Genomic DNA, 20959 nt, shown 5'->3' on the forward strand with positions numbered 1-20959 from the left:
TACTCATGGGTGGGAGAGAAAGAGGTAGCAAGTTGGGCTTTGACTTGAGCAACTAGAAACTTGTAACATACTAAACTTGGGAGAAACCTCAAGGGTAGGGGATGCTGAGCAAGTTTGGGGAATTGATTTTGGTTGTGAGAACTTCATAGGTGATGTTTTAAGCTTCATATTGCAACAATTCAGGACCAAGTTATAGACAGTATCTCTTTTTATGAGTCTGTCCTCAAGCTTTTGCCTCATGTTCTTCATAGAAGCCACTGTTATGAGGCCCCCAGTGATCTTCACCCTGCCAAATCACATCCTGGGCCTCATAATTTTACTTGACACCTACCAGCATCATTTGCAGTAGCCCTCTCTGAAACACGTTCTTTACACGGCGTCTATGCATTTACTGTCTGCATGGTCAGGCAGTGTGGGAAGCAAGCTGTCCGTAGCGGGAAGTGGGCAGGAGCTCCAGGGTCCTGTGGGTGGGGCTTAAAACCTTGGACTGTAATCCACAGCACAGGGCTGGAAGAGAACATAGCCATTCTATTGAGCTTCTGGGACCCATGGAGTCCAGGGTTCTGAGGACATCTATCAAGAGGTGCAGCTTTGCTGCTGGGGGCATGGTTCAAATAGCAGAGTATTTGCCCAGCAAATGCAAAGCCTTGAGTTTAATCCCCTGAAGCACATGCTCACACACACACACGCAAAACATACAGCTTTATCTTACATTGAGTTTTATTTTACTTCTGAGATGTATTACATTTGAATGAAGAGCCCCATGGTTTAAAAGAAAGCTTGAAATCCACTAATCTAGTCCAGTGGTTGTGTACCAGATCATGGCTTCTATACATCACTCCCCACAAAAAAGGGGCCAGAGCACCTTGGGGAAATAGCTGATTCCAGGTCTGGGCCAAAGAAAGTACAAGGTTAACCTGCAATAGCCTGTGACAGAAAGCATGGAGGGGAATGTGTCGAAAGAACATCGGAGGGCTGACAGAGTGATTGGGGTGGTAGAGCTCCCACAGAGCAAGTGTGAGGCCCTGAGTTCAACCCCCAGTGCTGGAAAAAAACAAAACAAAACAAGCAAACATTGGAGGGAGCTCTTAATGGCCACATCTTGGTAAATCTGAGCATCAAAAAGTATAGTGACCTCAGATAATTATAAAACCATGAGTAAAAAGCCATTATAGTGACACTAAACATTTAAGAAAGGGGAAGAACCTCTTTGTCATCATTGGAAATGACTATGATACCAATTTCTTATTCTGATTCTTAGTAAAGTGAAAAAAATTTACTCTTGAAATAACCCAAGCATTGTATGCACATATGAATAATAAAAAAATAAAAAAAAATTAATAAAAAAAATTTACTCTTGCAGTACTGGGGTTTGAACTCAGGGCCTCATACTTGCTAGGCAGGTGCTCTACCACTTGAGCTACTCCACCAGCCCTTTTCTTGTTGAGTATTTCCGAGATAGGGTCTCCCAAACTATTTGCCTGGGCTGGCTTCCCACCATTAATCCTCCTGACCTCTACCTCCTAAGTAGCTAGGATTATAGGCATGAGTCACCAGCGCCTGGCACATTATTCCTGATAGGTACACCATTCAGGGTGAAGGGTTGTGATGTTGCAGTTTACTTTCACACAGCTCAGCAAAACCCCCACTAGTTATACAACACCCCCCCAATATGTACATAAATAGAGTAACATTTGCTGAATTGGGTATATGATTTGTTTTTGCACTATCTTCTCGACTTTTTTTTTTTTTTTGGCAGTACTGGGGATCGAATTCAGGGACTTGCGCTTTCTATTCAGGCATTCTACTATTTGAGCCCCTCTGCCATCCCTCCTTTCAACCTTTTAGTATGTTTGAAATTATTCTGTATAGAAAAGTGAGTGCATGTGTGAATACTGTACAGACAGGCTCTGGGCCTCTTCTGGATCTTTGGAAAGATCTCAGATGAGTCTCATGCACAGTTAGGGATAAGATTCATTGAGCAATGGACCTGAGTCCTAAGAAGTTAAAAGTAACTTTCCAAGGGACAGAACAAAGTCTAGAATTCATGCTCTGTGACTTCCAGTTCTATATTCTTTTCTTGTGAGCTTGTTTGGAGGTTCTAGAAGGGATGCGCAGCTACTCATATACCCTTGACTGAACTCTATTGGAGATGGTCGTCCTCTTCCACCCAGTGCATGCAGCTTCGGGAGGGAAGCACAAGGAGTGGTGAGGGAGGAAGGGGACACCCGCCTAGCCAGCCAGATCAGCCGAATCAATCCAGCGATCCATGGGGTGACAGATGTCGCAGCCAGATCGCCCTCACACCCATTATATTCTTTTCATGTAAGTTATATAAAGGTATTTCCCAGATAAAAAAACATTATCCTCTTGAGCACCTAATGCTGCTTTTTTATTTTATTGTTTTTTGCCCGAAGGTGAATTGCACAAGGTAAAGAAGGATTTGGGCACCTGCAAAGAACTGAATTTTCTTTCAAGTAACTATACTGCTTTCAATGAAGATAATCTATGATACAATCTTATTTCATTTGTCTATAATTTTTTTGTCTGCACAAAATTTATAGATTAAACGAGTTTAGAAAAAAATCCCGAAGTCCAAGATTGTCATTTGGGAAATGAGGTTACGGATGAAGTCCCCGGACGTTGGAGCTCAAGTTCCTTGCAGAGACATGAAGAATGATGGCTCAGTGGTAGATCATAATGTACAGTGGAAGAGACACCAGTCTTCAAAATTTTTTTAAAAATTTCACCATTTTTACATTTACTCACATATGTATACATTGTTTGGGCCACCTCCCCCCACCTCCTCTCCCATCCCTCCCAAACCCTGCTTCTAGGCAGCACCTGTTCTGCCCTCTTGTTCTCGGATTTGTTGAAGAGAAAATATTTTGCTAGTTTGAGATAAAGATAGTTATACAGAGATATTCCTAGCATTACTTCCATGCTCAGGTGTATCACAACCCACATTGGTTCATCTCTACTAGACCTCTTTACTACTTCCTGGTCCCCTTCCCATAGTGGCCTCTGCCAGTTTAAGATTACTATATTCACTCCTCAACAGGGAGCACATCAACCACATTCAAGTTTTAGGTTTCCTTCCCTTTCCCTATTCCTCCTGTGCTTGTTCTCCCCTTATATCCAATAATATTACTGCATTTGTTTTAGATCTATAATCCATATATGAGGGAGAACATATGACTTTTGGCCTTCTGAGCCTGGCTAACTCCGCTTAAGATTATGTTCTCCAGTTCCATCCATTTACTTGCCAATGACAAAGTTTCATTCCTCTTTGTAGCTGAATAAAATTCCATTGGAGACACCAGTCTTTGTAGTCAGGCAAGATCTGGGTTTAAATTCTAACTGCCACGCACTAGTTTTGTGACCTTAGGCAAGTTATGTGAGTGCTTCCAGGCAAAGTTATTCTGCCCCTATTGTCATGCTCTGTGCTATGTGTGTTCGGATACAGTAGTTGAGATACACAGGAGCATCTCTCAGGGAACCAACAGAAAATTAAAGAATGGGGGATACTCAGGTGAAGTTCCTAACTCTGAAGGGACAGAGTTGGCCTTAACCAGGTGGCGGAGTTGGGTAGGAAGAGACTTTCTATCTACATATTTAAAGGAAATATTAGGGGCTGATAGTCTGGAGTGGCTGAGGTACAACGAACAGTTTCTGAGGCTTTAATACAGGTGGTTGCGATTACTTTTTTTTTTGTTGTTGGGACTGAGATTTGAGCTCAGGGTTTCACGCTTGCAAAGCAGGCGCTCTACCGCTTGAGCCATGCCTCCAGGCCATTTTGCTTTGGTTATTCTGGATATGGGGGAAAGGGAGAGTCTCAAGAACTATTTGCCTGGGCTGGCCTCGAACCGCAATCCTATTCATCTCAGCCTCCCAAGTAGCTAGGATTACAGACGTGAGCCTCCGGTGCCCTGCGGTGATTAATGAAATAAATAAGCAAGGCACCTTTTTCTGACCCACGAGTAGGAACCAGGGCCCGGGGCGCGAATCCTGAGTACTTGGAACAGGGGATTCAACCGTCCACCACTACAAAACCCAAACACACACGGTGGAAAGAGCAAAAAGCCAGACGAATTGCAGGTTCCAGCTGGGGGGCGTGGCCTCGGGCAACTCCCGGATGTCCTCTTCCGGAACCGACCCCTGTCCCGGAAGCAGTTGTTTGCGGGGCGCTTGGAGGCCGGTGGCGTATGGTCCAGGGGTGCGGTCGCCATGTTGCTGTCCGCGGTCTCCTGTAAGTAGGGCTGGAGGCTGCGGCGGGGGCCGGGGACGGGCGGGTCCCGGCGGCTGCGGGGTGTGTGTGTGTGTGTGTGTGTGGGAACAGCTGGACGGTGACACCGGCTCGTGCTCGGTGTGAACACCGAAAGCACGACTTTTGGTCTGCTTAGGCGGCGTGGGGGCGGGGGCGGTGTAGGGGCGTGTCAGAAGAATCACTGGATGTCCCAACTGGATGGGCCTCAGAATTTCTGGCCCACTTATTTCGAACTCTAAAAATGAGGGAACCACTCCTGAGAGGGGCATTGAGCTGCCCGACGGCGCTGGGCAGTGGAAGACATCCCTTGACTTCCCCGTCAGTGCTCTGCCCTGCCCCAGGCTGGCTTTCTGGCTAGATTATTTTTCCTTCGCCACTTCACCTGATAGTGCTGTAACTTGCAAAGCCTGATTTGTTAAACAGGAGGCTTGTTACAAGTGCAGTTTTTGCACCCTAAAAAAGGAAAACGTGGAGTAAATACTACTTTAGAAAGACTTGAAAAGTAGCCAGTCCAAGTGCAATGACTGTGCAAAGTATTGCAGTCGGAACTGTGTTGCTTTGATTGGATCTTACCTTGTTTCTGTAAAATGCTGTTGGGTTTTCTGTTATCTAGGGATTAGTTACTTGAGTGAAAATTTATGGCATACTTCATGAATTAAATATTTCTGTCTACTACTGATGTTTATATGATGTTTATATGAATTTTGCATAAGAGCGATAATAAACATATATACTTTTTCTCTTCCAATCTTTACACAACAAAAGTTGCCAAGAGCAAGTCAAAGTAAGTAAAAGTTTTTATTTTATTTGCACTTTGCTTGCTTATGTTAGGTTTGTTAGTTCAGCTGCTATCAAAATGTTCTTATATTAAACTATGCATTTGGCTTTGATTTCCTTAAAGTTGGTTTGAGGTCTACTTGCTTGATTAATTACTTTGTTTTTAAGAATTCTTTCAAAAAATACAGATGCTTTTTGACCTATAATGGTGTTACCTCCTGATAAATAAATCTGTTGTAGGTTGAAAATATGGTAAGCTGAAAATGCATGTCACACACCTTAACTTACAGAACATCAGCACTTAGCATCCCAATACACTGTGGAGAATTGGCTGCTTCCTTTTGTGATCTTGTGGCTGATGGGGAGCTGCAGCAACTGCTGCCCAGCGTCACTGGAGTATCTTACCACATACTGCTAGTCTGGGAAAAGATCAAAATTGAAGTCTAGCTTCTATTGAAAGCTTTGCATTCACACTGTGGTAAAGTTGAAAAATCCTGAGGGACTGTCTTTATTGCTCTCCTGTTCTCCTGAACAACTTCAGTGAACATTCAAATACTTTGCTTAAAGGAGCTCTTGTGTCTTTTCTAGTCCCAGGATTTATGAGCTGACTGCCTTGTTCCTAAACAAACTGTCTGGCTATGCTCTTTTTGGACTACCACCAAATTTGTCTCTTCAAACTGAGGACCGGGAGCTATTTATCTGGAGTTCCTACAGGAATCTAACTGAATAAGCTGTGATTTGATTAAATCATAAAGCCTGTTTATGAGTTTTGTAATCCTTTGCATTCATAGTATACAAACTTCAAAAATAGCAAAGATTAAAGACTCCACGCTGTTATCAGAGAAATTAGAAATATCAAACTGGTGGGACTGGGGTTTGAACTAAGGAAAGGCTTGTATTTACAAAGCAGGTGCTCTCCCTACCCTTGAGCCACACCTCCAGTCCATTGTTTATTTTTTTGGTGGACAGGGGTTTGAACTCAGGATTATGTGTTTGCAAGCACATGCTCTACTGCTTGAGCCACAGCTCCAGTCCATTTTTGCTCTGGTTATTTTGGAGATTGGGGTCTTGTGAACTGTTTGCCCAGGCTGGCCTCCACCTGTGATCCTTCCAATCTCAACCTCCCATGTAACTAGGATTACAGGTGTGAGCCATGCCTTCAAGATAAATTTTATAGACAGTAACTGAAGATTTCTCTGTTAAAAATAGGAAAATTCTAAACCAGCCTGATTTTTAACTCATGACATCAAAATTTCTTAAAACTAATTTTTTGGGATTAAAGTTAATGAAAAACATGTATGTTAGTATCCCCTCCCAACATCTTTTATTGATTCACAGTTTTTGCCACAATTCAGTTATTTGTATCAGAATTCCTTATCCTCAAATTCTGTAGGAATCTTTCATGTTATTTGCACCTTTTTTGTGACATTTGTCATATATGTTTTACTTTTAGGCCTTATGTGCCAACTTACCTTCCATACCATACCTTTAGCTGCTAGAGGACAAAGATTTAGAGAGCTTTATTTTTCCCCTGGTGCTTTTCAAGAGTAGGCACTTGATGGAGATTTGTTGAATCTTTGTTGCATGAATGACTAGTTATTGTTTATCTTAATAAATATTGTATGTCTCTTTTGAGACACTGTACTGTACATTGAAAGTAATGCAGTGACGTGTAGTGTAGTATGAAATGCTTCAATTTGTTTTGGAATTGCATTGAAATAACATGGTCTACATGAGGAGATAAGACAAATGAAAGAGTAAACAGCACAGGTATTTAAAGGTCCAGTGAGGCAAACACAGACTTACTGCTTTGGATGACTGTAACTTAAATGAAATACAAAGGGGCACAGGGTTTGTACATGAACAGTGTAAAACTTTTGCTTTCTAAATTCTGTTTCTTGCTGATTGTACTTTTGTCACTCATGCCCTGTAAGAGAGGGTTCTTTCTGAAGTAACTATCTTTATCATTGTTTCACTGGCCAGCTGTGGTTGCCAGGACTTTTGTTTTTTTTCCTCTCTTGGCTTCTGTTCTCATGAGAGAGGAACAGGCTAGTCCCCTAATGTGGCTTGATTGTTTTCACTGTTTTGGTTAGGTCATTACCAAGTAACTCTGTGTAGTGGACTAAACATTGGGAATCAAAACAGTATTTTATGGGAAGCATAGCTCACTTAGAACTGAACCTTCTTGTAGCCAACTAATGTTCACAACTGCTGTGACTCCACAAGGTTCTCAGTGTGCTGTCGCTCGTGACAGTCTAGTGTATTCCCCAGCTCTCAGTTTATAACAGCTTCCTTCCCCCCCTCCTTTATTGTGCTGGGTGGGGGTACATTGTGGCATTTACAAAGGTTCTTACAGTGTATCAAATATATCATACTTGAATTCACCTAATAGCTTCCTTTTTAATCTTAGAACAATTCTGGTGAAAATGGTGAGCCAAGCTGGGACAGGTTTTTCCTTCAACACCAAGAGAAGCCGACTCCGAGAGAAACTGACTCTTTTGCACTATGATCCAGTTGGTAAGATTCAGAGAAGTTACTCCATAATAGGTTAAAATGCTTTCAAGGCGTGTTGCCCCCTTTCCAGACTAAATGTTTTTGGCAGTTCTGTAGCTCCTTTGGCACTGCAGCATTCATTTAGCAAATGTGTATTGAGTATTGATTACAGTGCTCGCTCTATCCCAGGTGTGGGATGCACAGATTCAGATCCTTTGCTCTTCCATTTACAGTCTGGATTGAGAGGGAGAGGGGGAAAGTGACATTGTGATAATTGGTGTGAGCAAAATGATGAGGAAGCTGAGATGTAGGAGGAAGTTGTGGTGTGATGGGATGACTTACTTTAGCTAGGATAGCTCAGGGAAGGTCTAGGAGGGTATAGTTAACTGTGACTGGAAGGCAAGAAACTGGCCCCATAAAGAGAATAGGCAGTAGCATCCTGGAAATGAAGCATCTTAAGAAGGGGAGGGTGCAGAGTCCTAAGTAATGGTGTCTGGATGCATCAAATGAGCATAGTATCTACGTATTGGTGCATGAGGGTAGGAAATTCCATTTTGTGCCATCCATTAAAATGCCATAATAAACTTTAAATGATCTCAGCAGAGAGAAGTATTTGCTAAAAGAGACAAAAGTTCCCAAGGCCAAATTGTCCACTTACAAATTGTAGAGTCACAGCCTGATTGTTGTTGGAAGCCTAGCCTGTTTCTGGATTTGGTGTGCAGATTTGTGCAAAGTAAACTATCATGTTTCATTTTGTTGTATGTCACTGGGGTTTGAACTCAGAGCCTCATGCTTGCTAAGCAGGTACTCTGCCACTTGCTCCAAATATTTCAGAACTCTAGACTGGTTTTTTTTTTTTTTGGTGGTCCTGGTGTTGAACCTAGGGCCTCTTGCATTCTGGGCAAGTGGTCTGCCATTTGAACTATGCCTCCAGTCCTTTCCATTTCGTTTTGTGTCCTGTATAACTGCTTCTTAGTAAGGTAAGGCTGTGTTAATGTTAGGAGATGTTTAAAAAAAGACACTTGAGTTTGATCACATGATAAAGCAAGAGCACACAAGGGAGGTACAAGGATAGGTGAGACACCTAAAAAACTAGATAGCATTTGTTGCCCTCAATGCAGAGAAACTAAAGCAGATACTTTAAAGCAACTGAGGCCAATAGGAGAAGGGGACCAGGAACTAGAGAAAAGGTTAGATCAAGAATTAACCTAGAAGGTAACACACATGCACAGGAAATCAATGCAAGTCAACTCCCTGTAAAACTATCCTTATCTCAACTAGCAAAAACCCTTGTTCCTTCCTATTATTGCTTATACTCTCTCTTCAACAAAATTAGAGATAAGGCAAAATAGTTTCTGTCAGGAAGTGAGGGGGTGGGGGTGGTGCAAACATTGTATGCACATATGAATAAAATAAAAATTAAAAAAAAAAGTCTTTGAGAAGCTCAAGAACTCACCAAAGCTTAAAATTGCTTACGTTCTATTCTTTAACAACAATAAAATTCCCTGTTTTTGTGGTGTTCATGTTTCTGGCCATTATCATAATAGAAAGGGAATTCTTGAATTATACTTGAGGATTAGAAGTTAGTGTCAGGATTGATTCCTCAGGTGGGAAAGTTATTAGAATAATAAAGTTTAATGATGAACTTTATAATAAAGTTAACTTTTTAAGTTTTGAAATTGGGAAAGGATACAACCATAAAAAATTCTGATCATAAGTTCAAATAGTGAGAGAAAATATTTATATATAAATTTCCAGTAGACAATTAGGACTTTTCTAATAAGGAATGGTCTGAGCCTTGACAGTGTAGTGCTTGTCTTTATTGAAGAATGCTCTGGGATAGCAGACTGCCTGGCTTTCTGCTTACCTACTCTACAGACTTTTGTGATCAATATGTTTGCCTTGGCCTGCCCCATTGGCTGGGTATCAAATAGTTTGGCAGTTCTTCTGTCATATGTTATTGTGATGAGTAAAGTTAGTTTGAGGGTAATGTTTAGTTTGTTTTATGAAGCAAATAAGATAAAGAAACATAGAAACATTCCCAGTTATTTGAGCATTTCATAGTACTCTCTGGCAAGAAACAGTTGCACTGCCTCTGTCCTTTCAGACTCCTTTTCCGCATATAAAACTAGATGCTGATTTCTAAGGAGGAAGGATTAAAGGCTAAGGTATAAGCTTTTTAGACTTTGCTTATAATAAGGAGAATGAAAACTTGTCAGTTTTAATTCCATGGATGACTAAACAAGGCAATGTAGAGTTTAATTGAAACAGAATAGATTTAGGTTAGCTATATGGAAAGAACTTGGCAGAATCATTCTTCTATGAGTTAAACAGCAAATATTTTGACAAAATTAACTTATGATTGTGGATAGCATTGTGTCATTTCAACTTAACACGTATTGAGTGCTCATTGTGTCTGGTAGGAGCTGTGGAAAGGAAATGGAATTCTTGCTCTCATAAGGAAAGAAACTGAGGGGAGAATATTTTGATAAATTTGCCCAGGGACTCACAACTGGAGCCAACTTTATCTTCCTAAAACTTACCTTTTTAAAAATCAGGACTTTCCCCTGGGTTCAGCATAGCATTCTAGGCTCCAGAGCCCCATGGCCATTCCAGACTCATTACCACCATTCCGGTTTTAGTTTTACTCAAATGGTGCTCTGCTGCTCCTTGGGGGGCTAAGCTTTATCCTCTCCTTGAGGACTTTAGGTTCTTAGGGGTTTTCTGGACACTCATACAGGCACCTCGGATGTACTAGTGTATTCAATCAGGAGCTCTTAAACTTTTGTAAACTCCACTTGCCTAGCATAACTCCGTGGACGAAAATATTTATTCTTTGGATGAAAGGAATGAATTAAAGAAATGAATACAGTGAGTGAAAGAATTTTCCTGTGATGTAGAGGGTGAATTCAAGTATGATATATTGTAAGAACTTTTGTAAATGTCACAGTGTACCCCCAGTACAGTAATAAATGATAATAATAATAAAAAAAAGAATTTTCCTGAATAAAGCTTTGCTCTACTAGTCTTAATCAGTGGCCCCTGGTCACGGTCATTTAAAGTCTCCTGAATGCTTCTCAGTGAAAGAAGTTCCCTTTTTAACCTTTTTTTTTGGTAGTGCTGGGTATGGCACCCAGGCCTTTCAAATGCTAGCTAGGCAAGTGTTCTACCACTGAGCTACACTGCATCCCCAGCCCTCCTTTTTTTTTTTTTTTTTTTTTTTGCAGTACTGGGGTTTGAACTCAGGTTCTCATGCTTGGTAGGTAGGTAATCTGCCACTTGAGCCACTCCACCAGCACTGTTTTGTGTTGGGTGTTTTTTCCAGATAGGGTCTCATGAACTATTTGCCTGGATTGGCTTTGAATGGTGATCCTCCTGATCTTTGCCTCCCGAGTAGTGAAGATTACAGGTATGAGCCCCATGCACCTGGCCCAGTCCTCCATTTTTTTACTTCCATGTAGAAAAATGTGGGGGAACTATTTCTTACAACTAACAACTCTGTACAATGGGAAAGTATCTTGGTTCTTAACTAACATCTTGTAATCTTTGTAGTTCTTGGAGTCTTAGCAGGATCAATCCTACTTATATTTTAGATGATTTAAAGTATCCTTTATGTAGAACCTTTTATTTTTATTAATTTTATTGGTAAATGTCTGTTGACTGGTTAATGTTTCTTAAATTCAGCTGCCCATCAGAATTTTTCTGTCTGAGGACTTTTAAAAAAGGAGCCTTCCAGTCCAGCTGTAGTTCTTCTGAAACAGAATTAGGGTTGGTATGGAGGTAAGAAGTAGGAATATATTTTAAACAAGCTCCCTAGCTAATTTATCATAGACAGTTAGGAACTGTCTATGTTCCATTTTAATTGTAGAAGAAAAAACAGTTAAACTCTTACTTGTTTTATGGTGGGGATCTTGGAGGAGTTACATCACACTGCTTTGAGTTCCTGGATTTTCCTTAGGTGCATTTGTTTTGTTTTTGCAAAGAAGAATCAGGTGTGTGTGTGTGGGGGGGTGGGGCGGTGAAGTGGTGAGGGGAAAGTGGGGGGAATCGGAAGTTAATGTTGGGCTATGGTACATAGCTACCAATCTTTCATGTCGGCAGATAGCACTTTTGGTTTTGTTTCAGCAAATAGTGTTGCAGTTTGGGTTATAATACTTGATTACCAACTGAAACATTCCTATTTGGGTGTATTAAACTAGCTCTGGAAAGTTCCCATGGTATTTACTCTTTTTGCCAGATTGCCACTTGTGGGGTCTGCTCAGTTCTCACTGCTCTTTGGAGCGTAGCTCCCAGCCTGTTCTTGCTTGTGTATTGCAAGAGTGGACACCAGCCAAATGAAGACACTGAATGTTTTCCAGTTTTGCCCCCTAATTTTCTTTCTACTTTTTTTGTTGGGTGGGACTGGGGTTAAAACTTAGGGCTTTGAATTTGCAAAGCAGGCACTGTACTGCTTAAGCCACACCTCCAGTTCCTAATTTTTTTTTTTTTTTGGTGGTACTGGGGTTTGGACTCAGGGCCTTGTGCTTGCTAGGCAGGCATGCTACCGCTTGAGCCACTCCACCAGCCCCCTAATTTTCTTTTCTTTTCTTGTGGTTCTGGAGTTTGAACTCAGGGCCTACATCTTGAGCCCTTTTTTGTGATTGTTTTTTTTGAGATAGGGTCTCGTGAACTATTTTTCAAGGCCTGGCTTCCATCCGTGATCCTCCTGATCTTTGCTTCCTGATTAGCTAGGATTATAGGCATGAGTCATCACCAGTGCCCAGCCTAATTTTCTTTTATAATGTGACTATTTCACAATGAAATAATGCCTTCATGGGATACCAAGGGTGCCACTGACTGGCTGGTGGCCCTTCCTTTGTTTTCCTAATTCTCCTCCTTCTCTGGTCCCTGGGACTAAGTTTGAAAATCAACTCCATCCTCATGTCAAAAGAATAGTAAAATAAGAGCAAGGAGAAGGCTTAGAGTATCATGTGTATTTTAATAAAAATGGTGATGATACTTTTTAGTTTTTTGCTATAACCCTTCTTTCTCCCTCCACAGTGAACAAAAAAGTCCTCTTCATGGAACAGAAAAAGATATGCTCCCTCTAAACAATGGATTGAAAATGAATTTGATTTATAAATGAGAAGACTGAGGGTGGGGATCTTATTCAGAAATCGTGTGGCATGCAATAAAAGTAGAGGAAATGGTACAGCCTCATTGCCTCCTGTGATTGAAGGCCATTGTGAGGGGAAACAATGCAGTGGAAGAATGTTCTTCAGGACAGTTATCATTGCATCACAGTTATTTATCTTTCTCAATATTTTTATAGCTCTTAATAAATGTATTAAAATAGCCTGTACAATTGTCTCTTGGTGGTATTTTCTTCCACTGTTTGAAATAAAAAAATCAACAACATTGCCAAGATAAAAACCATTGTTTCATACAATAAAAGACATTTTTCCATAATGAGAGTTTCTAGTTTGAGTTTCTAGGTTGTTCCTCCTTGTACTTCATAGAAAAGGCAGAGTACCATTCCAGGTGATCTTGGAAGAAATTCCCATGTAATAACAGAAATGGATGACAGGCAAACAGGAAGAAGAGCAAAAGAAACCAAGAGAACTCTGTTTTTTATTTGTGCTTTTATAATTAAGAAAAATGCCATTGGCCCTTATTTTCAAATCCATGTCACCAAAGCAGTGTCTAGGGTTTTTAAAAAGATGGCTTTGAATTTCTTTATCCCCTAGGTCTTTCTCCTCTTTTAAAGTAAGAGGAACTATGGTATATTTTATAAAGCCCCTGCTACTGCTTCTGGTCATTAGTGCTACTGCACAGCTAGCTAAGTGGGAAATCCCTGCTAGCCTCTGATGCTCAGATAAGCACCTCTGCCCTGCCCACATCAAACACTTTCTCACTCAGGGTTACCACAGATTTTCAAAACACTCCAGTTTTTTTGCTTTTCCCTCAGGTTTGTAGCTGAAAGGATCAGTTTTTTTCTTTAAACTCTTCTGGCTCACATCTACTTCATTAAAAGTATTTGTATGAGCGAATTACAGCATGCCCACCCTAATGCTACAAGCACTAGGGAACCATTGCTGTTCCCAAATAGCAGGTGTTCCCTCCCCATGGCCCAATCTGTGTCTGTGTAGGAAATGAAAAGCAGCTCTCTGGAAATGGGATTAGAGGTAAACAGCTGTTGAGTCTTAAGAGCTTGTGGTATAGTCAGTCAGCTATTTTATGACATCTTTTAAAGCTCTGGTTCAAAGCAACAGGTGAGACCCTGGCTATTTTTAGGTAGAATTGTACACTGGTTGTAAGTTACAAGAAAACTTTAGATGATTCTAGCTAAGCCAGTGTAAAGGGTCTGTGACATACATGAATCACTTTAAAAAATAAAAGCCTTAACATCTAGCCTAATGAATGACTTGTATATTTAGCCCTGGAGCTGAATGGAGCCCACAGGTGTTTGGATTTTTTAAAAACCAGTTGCTGACACATAAATATTGAACTATTGAATGAAAAATCAATATCCAAATTCTGGCTTCTTACAAACTGTAAGTTTGACAACACTTAGGCCAAAGGGACATATCAGTTGTAGTCTTAGGAGGTGCTTGGGTGATCCAGCTCCTATGCCCTTTTCCCTTACTGAATTCTCTGCTCTGGCTCTGACACTGCCGCTCACAACCCCTGCACATAGCATTAGCAGTCTGTTGGCAATAGAATTTGCAAGTTCTTGAACAGGGGTAATGTTTGTACAGATGCTGATGGTGCAATCTAATTCTAGTTGGCTTTTGTGAATGCATGAGAAGCAAACTGAAGATGTCTTCTAATAAATGAACACAGTATTTGCAAAGAAAGGACATTTTCTAGTGTTAGCTAAGAGTGGCCACCCCTTAAGCATTTTATTTCCAGGTATATTTATTTTGGGGCTAATAGCAATCAAAACAAAGTAGTTGGAAGGTCTTTTTTGTGTGGATATGATGACTGTGTTCCAGCAGCCTGGACACTGACTGCTGCAATGAAATTGGATCTTTTGAGCATTTCTTCCAAGGATAAATTTGGGTAGTAAGCCAGGTAGAAGGCCAAAGCTCCCACAAAACTGTCACCAGCACCCTGTAATGAAAAGCACAGTTGTGAAGCTAAGCATGTAGTCAATCTGTTGCCAAAATACATATTTGAAAAACATTTATTAATTTTAGAACAGTTTTAGCTTTTTAGAAAAGGCCCAAATACAGTACAGAGAACTTCCATATTACCCCCAGCCTAGTTTTCTTAACATCTTACTGTGGTACATTTATCTTACTAATTGAGCAATGACATATTGTTAACTGAAATCCATTTTACTCTGATTAGTTTTTGCTTAAATGCCCTTTTTCTGTTCCAAAATCCCATCCAGATAGCATTTTCCATTGAGCTGTTATATTTCCTTAGACTCCTATAGGCTATCACAGTCTCTCAGACATTGTTCTTGATGACTCGGTAGTTTTGAGGGGACTGGTCAGCTATTTTGTAGAATGTGCCTTAATTGGGAACTGGCTGTTTTTTCCATGGTAACACTGGCTCTGGCTTTTAGAATAAAGACCACAGAGGTAAAGTGTCACTCACATATCAAGGATAATACTATGAACATGACTGATTGATGATGTTAGCCTTGATCACTTTGCTATGCAGCCTTTGCCAGGTTTCCCAACTCACTTTGCTCCCTCTTTTTCCTATTGCACTCATTAGAAGCAAATCAAGCATATTCCGTAAGGAGTAGGTAGTTATGCTTTAGCTTTCTGAGGGCAGAGTTTGCCACATAAATTGTTTTGGATTCTATGTGGGAGATCTCGCCCCACTTAATCAGTTATAGCAGTATGAACTCATTTATTTTTATCATCTGTGCTGCTTCCTAATACATTATTTTGTTGCTCAGATTGTTCCAGCTTTTGTCATTTGGAGCTTTTTCAGTTAGCTTCTGTGTTCCTTAGAGATATCCCTATCATTTTGTTTTTGACAAAACAAAATGTGCTTGTTTTCTGGCATTACAAGATGCTCCAAGTTCATTTTGTATATTCCCTACCTGACCCTAGAATTAGCCATTTCACCATAAAAAATGCATGCAGAGAGAGGTGAGAACCATTCAGGTGTTATTCTCAGACTAAATACAGGGTCATAGCAAGTTTTTTTTCATTTCTAAGGTCTAAGTTGGAGAGGGCCATAGAGGAAACAAATAGAAAATACCTTAAGAAAGTCTGTTGACCTGTGCCTTCAGACAGGGCAACACCTAGTTATGTATTCACTTAACAAATATGTTTAAAACAATTTAAATATGATTATGCTAGCTCACTTGAAAAATTTGGTATTCAACAGCTTTTAGGGGCATTTTCCAGTTTTTCCTTGATTGCTGGTTCATATAAATATTGAGGCTATTCTTCAGTCTTTACAAAGAGCCATGGCATGTGAGATTGTTTCAGTTGTAGCCGACGCATCCAGTGAGCTATATGTCCAATACAGTGATGGTACTGAAAAGGAGCAAATCCAACTGTCCACCAAGTGCTAAGTAGTGTGGCAGACTTTATAAATGCTGTGGCTTTTAAGAAGAGGTTTGAAGAAGGCCTCCATAAAGTTCTTACGGAGTCATAAAATAAACTAGGTTTCTAGAAAGAAGGCAGGCCTCAGATAGAACAAGGAAAACAGGAAGGAGGAACAGAGTGAGCTCAGGAGACAAGGGATGGCTTTAAGGAGAATGATACATTCCCCTCGTTTACCCAGAAAGTGTGGCTAATATTAAATTTACCAAGGAATCATAGTAGCAGGAGTGAATTCAACACCTACCCACCTTGTGTGTTTTCTGAGTGCCTAGGTTCTCTGTAGTGTTTTACACTCCCCTGAAGGATGTAGTGGAGAAAGAGATATGGTTCCTAAGCAACCTCACTTTAATAGCATAGCAGCGTGACATGAAAAAGCTCTGAAATCAGAGGAACTATGAGCTGAAGGGTGTATTATGAAAACATGGACAATGCCACAAGATATGAAAAGATAAGGCAAATTCTAAGATTCCAAGTTTTGATTCTTCTGGTCATTGCACACACAATTAAATTCCATGTAGATAAAATGCTCGGATGTAAACAATGAACTGTAGCTGGGCACCGGTGGCTTACATCTATAATCCTAGCTACTTGGGAGGCAGAGATCAGGAGGATAACTGAGGCCAGCAGAGGCAAAATAGTTCACATGACCCTATCTTAAAAAAAGGGCTGGCACAGTGGCTCAGATAGAGCACCTGCCTAGCAAGCATGAGGCCCTCAGTTCAAACCCCGCCACCACACACACACACACACACACACACACACCACACACACAAAACAGTAATAAGATGACCACAAGCAAACCAACAAAAGCCACAATGAAAAAGTAACAGATTTTAATTTTATAAATTTAAAAAATTATTTGTCTAAAGAGACTTTGGACTTTCTCCCAAATGGGAAAAAAGCACAGATTTTGTGAAAATTCTTCCAGTACAAATAACATGTTCCTAATATTCAAAGAACACCTTCAAATTGCTAGGAAAAAGACAAATCAGGATAAAAATGGCTAAAGATACCTGCAATTTCAGAAAAAGAAATGTAAACAGTCTTGTATACAATAAACATACAAAAAATATGTTCAATGATGAGGAATGTGTATTGCCCCTGGATTCAGCAATCCTGCTCGCAGGACTCTCCAACAGAAGGAAAAGCTCTTGTAATTTAGGGATGCATGTACAAAGGTGCTTTCTACTGCACTGTTTCCAAAGGCAAGCCACAGGGAACAGTCTGACAAATAGAATGGTTGAATAAACTTTGGGACATTCTAATTATGGAAAAGTATGCATCTATTAATAAGAAAATGTTAATGAAATGTCTGTTAGTTAAGCAAAAGAAGGAAATTTTAGCACAACAATCCCATTGGGATTGGCAAAAAGAAAAATGCCTACAGGAGTATCTTTAATTCAGAGAAAAATGAGGATGGGTATGTATCAACTTGTTATATTGGTTTTTATTTGCAAGGTATGGAGCAGTATTCTTTATGTGCTCATACATAAGAATTCTAAAAAATTCAGATGATAGTGTCTATCGGCAATGCAACTTCAGTGCCTCCTTTACCCTTGACCTTGTAGCCTGACCAGAGCAGAGCACAGGGCTGGAAGGAAGCATTCTGGCAGCACAGTCAGAAACCAGCTTACATACTCCTATTAGCTACCGGCTGCAGACGAGATTTTATCTATTTTTAAATTCTCCTTTAAATTTTATTTTATTGTTTTTACACTTACTTATGTGTATACATTGTTTGGGCCACTAGACAAGATTTTAAAGAACGTTTAAAAAATATTATGCCACACCATCTCTAGCAATAAAGGAAATGCAAATTAAAACCACACTAAGATTCCACCTCACCCCTGTTAGAATAGCCATCATCAGCAACACCACCAACAACAGGTGTTGGCGAGGATGCGGGGAGAAAGGAACCCTCTTACACTGTTGGTGGGAATGTAGACTAGTACAACCACTCTGGAGAAAAATTTGGAGGCTACTTAAAAAGCTGGACATCGATCTACCATTTGATCCAGCAATACCACTCTTGGGGATATACCCAAAAGACTGTTACTCCAGAGGCACCTGCACATCCATGTTTATTGCGGCACTATTCACAATAGCCAAGTTATGGAAACAGACAAGATGCCCCACCACTGACGAATGGATTAAGAAAATGTGGTATCTATACACAATGGAATTTTATGCAGCCATGAAGAAGAATGAAATGTTATCATTCGCTGGTAAATGGATGGAATTGGAGAACATCATTCTGAGTGAGGTTAGCCTGGCTCAAAAGACCAAAAATCGTATGTTCTCCCTCATATGTGGACATTAGATCAAGGGCAAACACAACAAGGGGATTGGACTATGAGCACATGATAAAAGCGAGAGCACACAAGGGAGGGGTGAGGATAGGTAAGACACCTAAAAAACTAGCTAGCATTTGTTGCCCTTAATGCAGAGAAACTAAAGCAGATACCTTAAAGCAACTGAGGCCAATAGGAAAAGGGGACCAGGAACTAGAGAAAAGGTTAGATCAAAAAGAATTAACCTAGAAGGTAACACCCACGCACAGGAAATCAATGTGAGTCAATGCCCTGTATAGCTATCCTTGTCTCAACCAGCAAAAACCCTTGTTCCTTCCTATTATTGCTTATACTCTCTCTACAACAAAATTAGAGATAAGGGCAAAATAGTTTCTGCTGGGTATTGAGGGGGTGGGGGGGAGAGGGAGTGGGTGGTAAGGGAGGGGGTGGGGGCAGGGGGGAGAAATGAACCAAGCCTTGTATGCACATATGAATAATAAAAGAAAAAAAAATATTATGCCATACTACACCATGTATTATCACTCATTTGTGAAAATCCGTAAGTCAGTCTTACACAAGAACAGAGTGGAATAGTAGTCACTAGAGACTGGGAAGGGCGAGGGTAGGGTAGAGTGGGAAGAAGTTCAGTGACAGCCACCAAGCCACAGAGTGAAGGAATTACTTCTGCTTCTTATTTAGCACAGTAGGATCACTATTGGTAAAACAATCTGATGTATTTCAAAATGACTAGAAAGGTATGAAATTCCCAACACATAACAGTGATTAATGGATGGAGAGATGGAAATGTTTATTATCTTGCTTTGATTATTGTACATTGTATACATGTATGAATTACCATCATGTAGCCCATAAAGATGTACATATATTATGCCTCAGTAAAAATTATAAGTTAAAAAAGTACTGTAGTGGTATCTGTCTACTCAAAACACTTACATTGCTTTTCACTATCTCCCAAGCCAGGAAAACACAGTGTTTGGTAGAACTCTGTGGGCTGGAAGCATTATTTAGGCAATAGAATTTTTCACAACTTGATTTCCCTTCATTCTTGGTGCTATATGCTGTGCTGATAGAGACTGCAAGGTAAGTTCATCCTGTGTTAAAAACTGGGGTTTTCTTACAAAAAGAACTCTAGGCCAGGTATCTTCACTGGATGACTCTTATACATATTTAAGCAAGAAATACTACTTGTTCTACACAAACTCTTTGAGAACATAGAAGAACCAAGGGAATATTTTCTGAATTATTTTATAAGGCCAGCATTCTCACATTACTAAAACCAAATAATGACACTATAAGAAAATAAAAAGAAAGGGTCACTATCCCTCATGAATGTAGATGTAAATCTTAAATTTTTTTAGCAAGTTGAATCTATCTATCTATCTAGAAAACACATTATGAGCAAGTAGAATTTATCCAAGGAATGCAATATTGGCTTAACATTTTCAGAAAAATTAATATAATCCAACATATTGAAAATCTTACAATAATATCAATAGGAACAGAAAAAAGTATTTGACAAAATTTCTACATTCATGATAAAAATTCAGGAAATTTGGAATGGTAGGTATAACTTGATCTGATGGAGAACATTTATGAAAACTCTACAGTGGGTTTTATACTTCTGGAAAAAAAGACTGAATATTTAAATCCTGCTCATCTTGGAAACAGATACAGGATGTCTGTTCCTACTACTTACATTCAACATTGTACTGGATTGCCTAAATACTGCGACAAGACAAGACAAAGAAAAGGCATACAGATTGTAAAGAAAATAAAACTCTTGCTTTGAAGATGGCATAATGACCTAAGGTCATTTCTAATGACCTTAGAAATGCTAAGAAACTCAGCAAAGAACTACCAGAAATAGTGCAGTTAGTGAGGTTAACAGGCTACAAGGTCAATATACAAAATCAACTATTTCTGTACAGTAGCAATGAACATTAACAGTAACAATTATTGAAACTTTATAATAGCATAAAATAGGAAGCATTTAAGACTTAAAACCGAATATGTGCGAGATCTGTATACTTTTGCTAAAGAAAGAGAAATGAAAAAAAAATGAATAGTGAGAGATTCATGGATTGGAAAACTCAGTATTAAGGTGTCAGTTCCATCCAAATTGATCTGAATTTCAACAAAATTCCAATAAAAATCCCAGCTAGCAGTTGTTAGAAATTGACATTTTGATTTTAAAATTTATATGGAGATGCAAAAGCCAAGCAATTTTGAGAAAGAACAAAGTTGGAGTAGTATGTAAACTATCTAATTTCAAGACTTACCATAACCTATACTAACCAATGAGATAGCAGCCATGTAGATCACTTGATCAGAAAAGTCTAGAAATTGAATGGTCAATTCAATTTCAACAGAGACATCAAGGCAATTCAGTGGAGGAAAGGATAGTCTTTTCAACAAATGGTGCTGGAATAAATGGATATCCATATGTAAAAACATGAACTCTTAACACTATACACAATAATTAACTCAGAGTTTAAACAACAAAACTTCTAGAAGAAAACAGGAAACAATCTGTAATTTTGTGTTGGGAAGATTTTTTA

The 20959-nt window shown here is 39.7% G+C and overlaps 2 protein-coding genes across 4 annotated transcripts in view; one reads left to right on the top strand and one right to left on the bottom strand.

The window, feature by feature from the left end:
• The first annotated feature begins 4134 nt into the window (after positions 1-4134).
• On the top strand, positions 4135-12985 carry Mrpl33 (mitochondrial ribosomal protein L33). Its single transcript, XM_020154632.2, has 4 exons — positions 4135-4249; positions 5033-5051; positions 7455-7561; positions 12578-12985. The coding sequence occupies exons 1-4, from the start codon at positions 4228-4230 to the stop codon at positions 12625-12627; spliced, it is 198 nt and encodes a 65-aa protein (XP_020010221.2). The 5' UTR covers positions 4135-4227; the 3' UTR covers positions 12628-12985.
• A 1389-nt stretch (positions 12986-14374) lies between these two features.
• The window catches only part of Rbks (ribokinase), an 85845-nt gene continuing 79260 nt past the window's right edge, over positions 14375-20959 (bottom strand). For 2 of the 3 annotated variants that reach the window (XM_074049405.1, XM_020154611.2), the window contains 2 exons: positions 20681-20822; positions 14394-14629 (listed from right to left, as the gene is read on the bottom strand). In XM_074049405.1, the coding sequence (XP_073905506.1) occupies positions 14619-14629; positions 20681-20822 (153 nt within the window). In that variant the 3' untranslated portion in view covers positions 14394-14618. Of the gene's footprint in view, positions 14630-20680; positions 20823-20959 lie in introns of all 3 variants that reach the window. The other variant, XM_020154615.2, reaches the window with a different exon arrangement.

This window comes from Castor canadensis, chromosome 12, assembly GCF_047511655.1.
Source record: "Castor canadensis chromosome 12, mCasCan1.hap1v2, whole genome shotgun sequence".
Lineage (NCBI taxonomy): Eukaryota > Metazoa > Chordata > Mammalia > Rodentia > Castoridae > Castor > Castor canadensis.

Excerpts from the sequence above, each read along its gene's own strand:
- Mrpl33 (XM_020154632.2), top strand. The coding sequence starts at position 4,228 with ATGTTGCTGTCCGCGGTCTCCT. Across the intron at positions 7,562-12,577 it reads TTTGCACTATGATCCAGTTG|TGAACAAAAAAGTCCTCTTC; the intron begins GTAAGATTCAGA and ends CTCCCTCCACAG.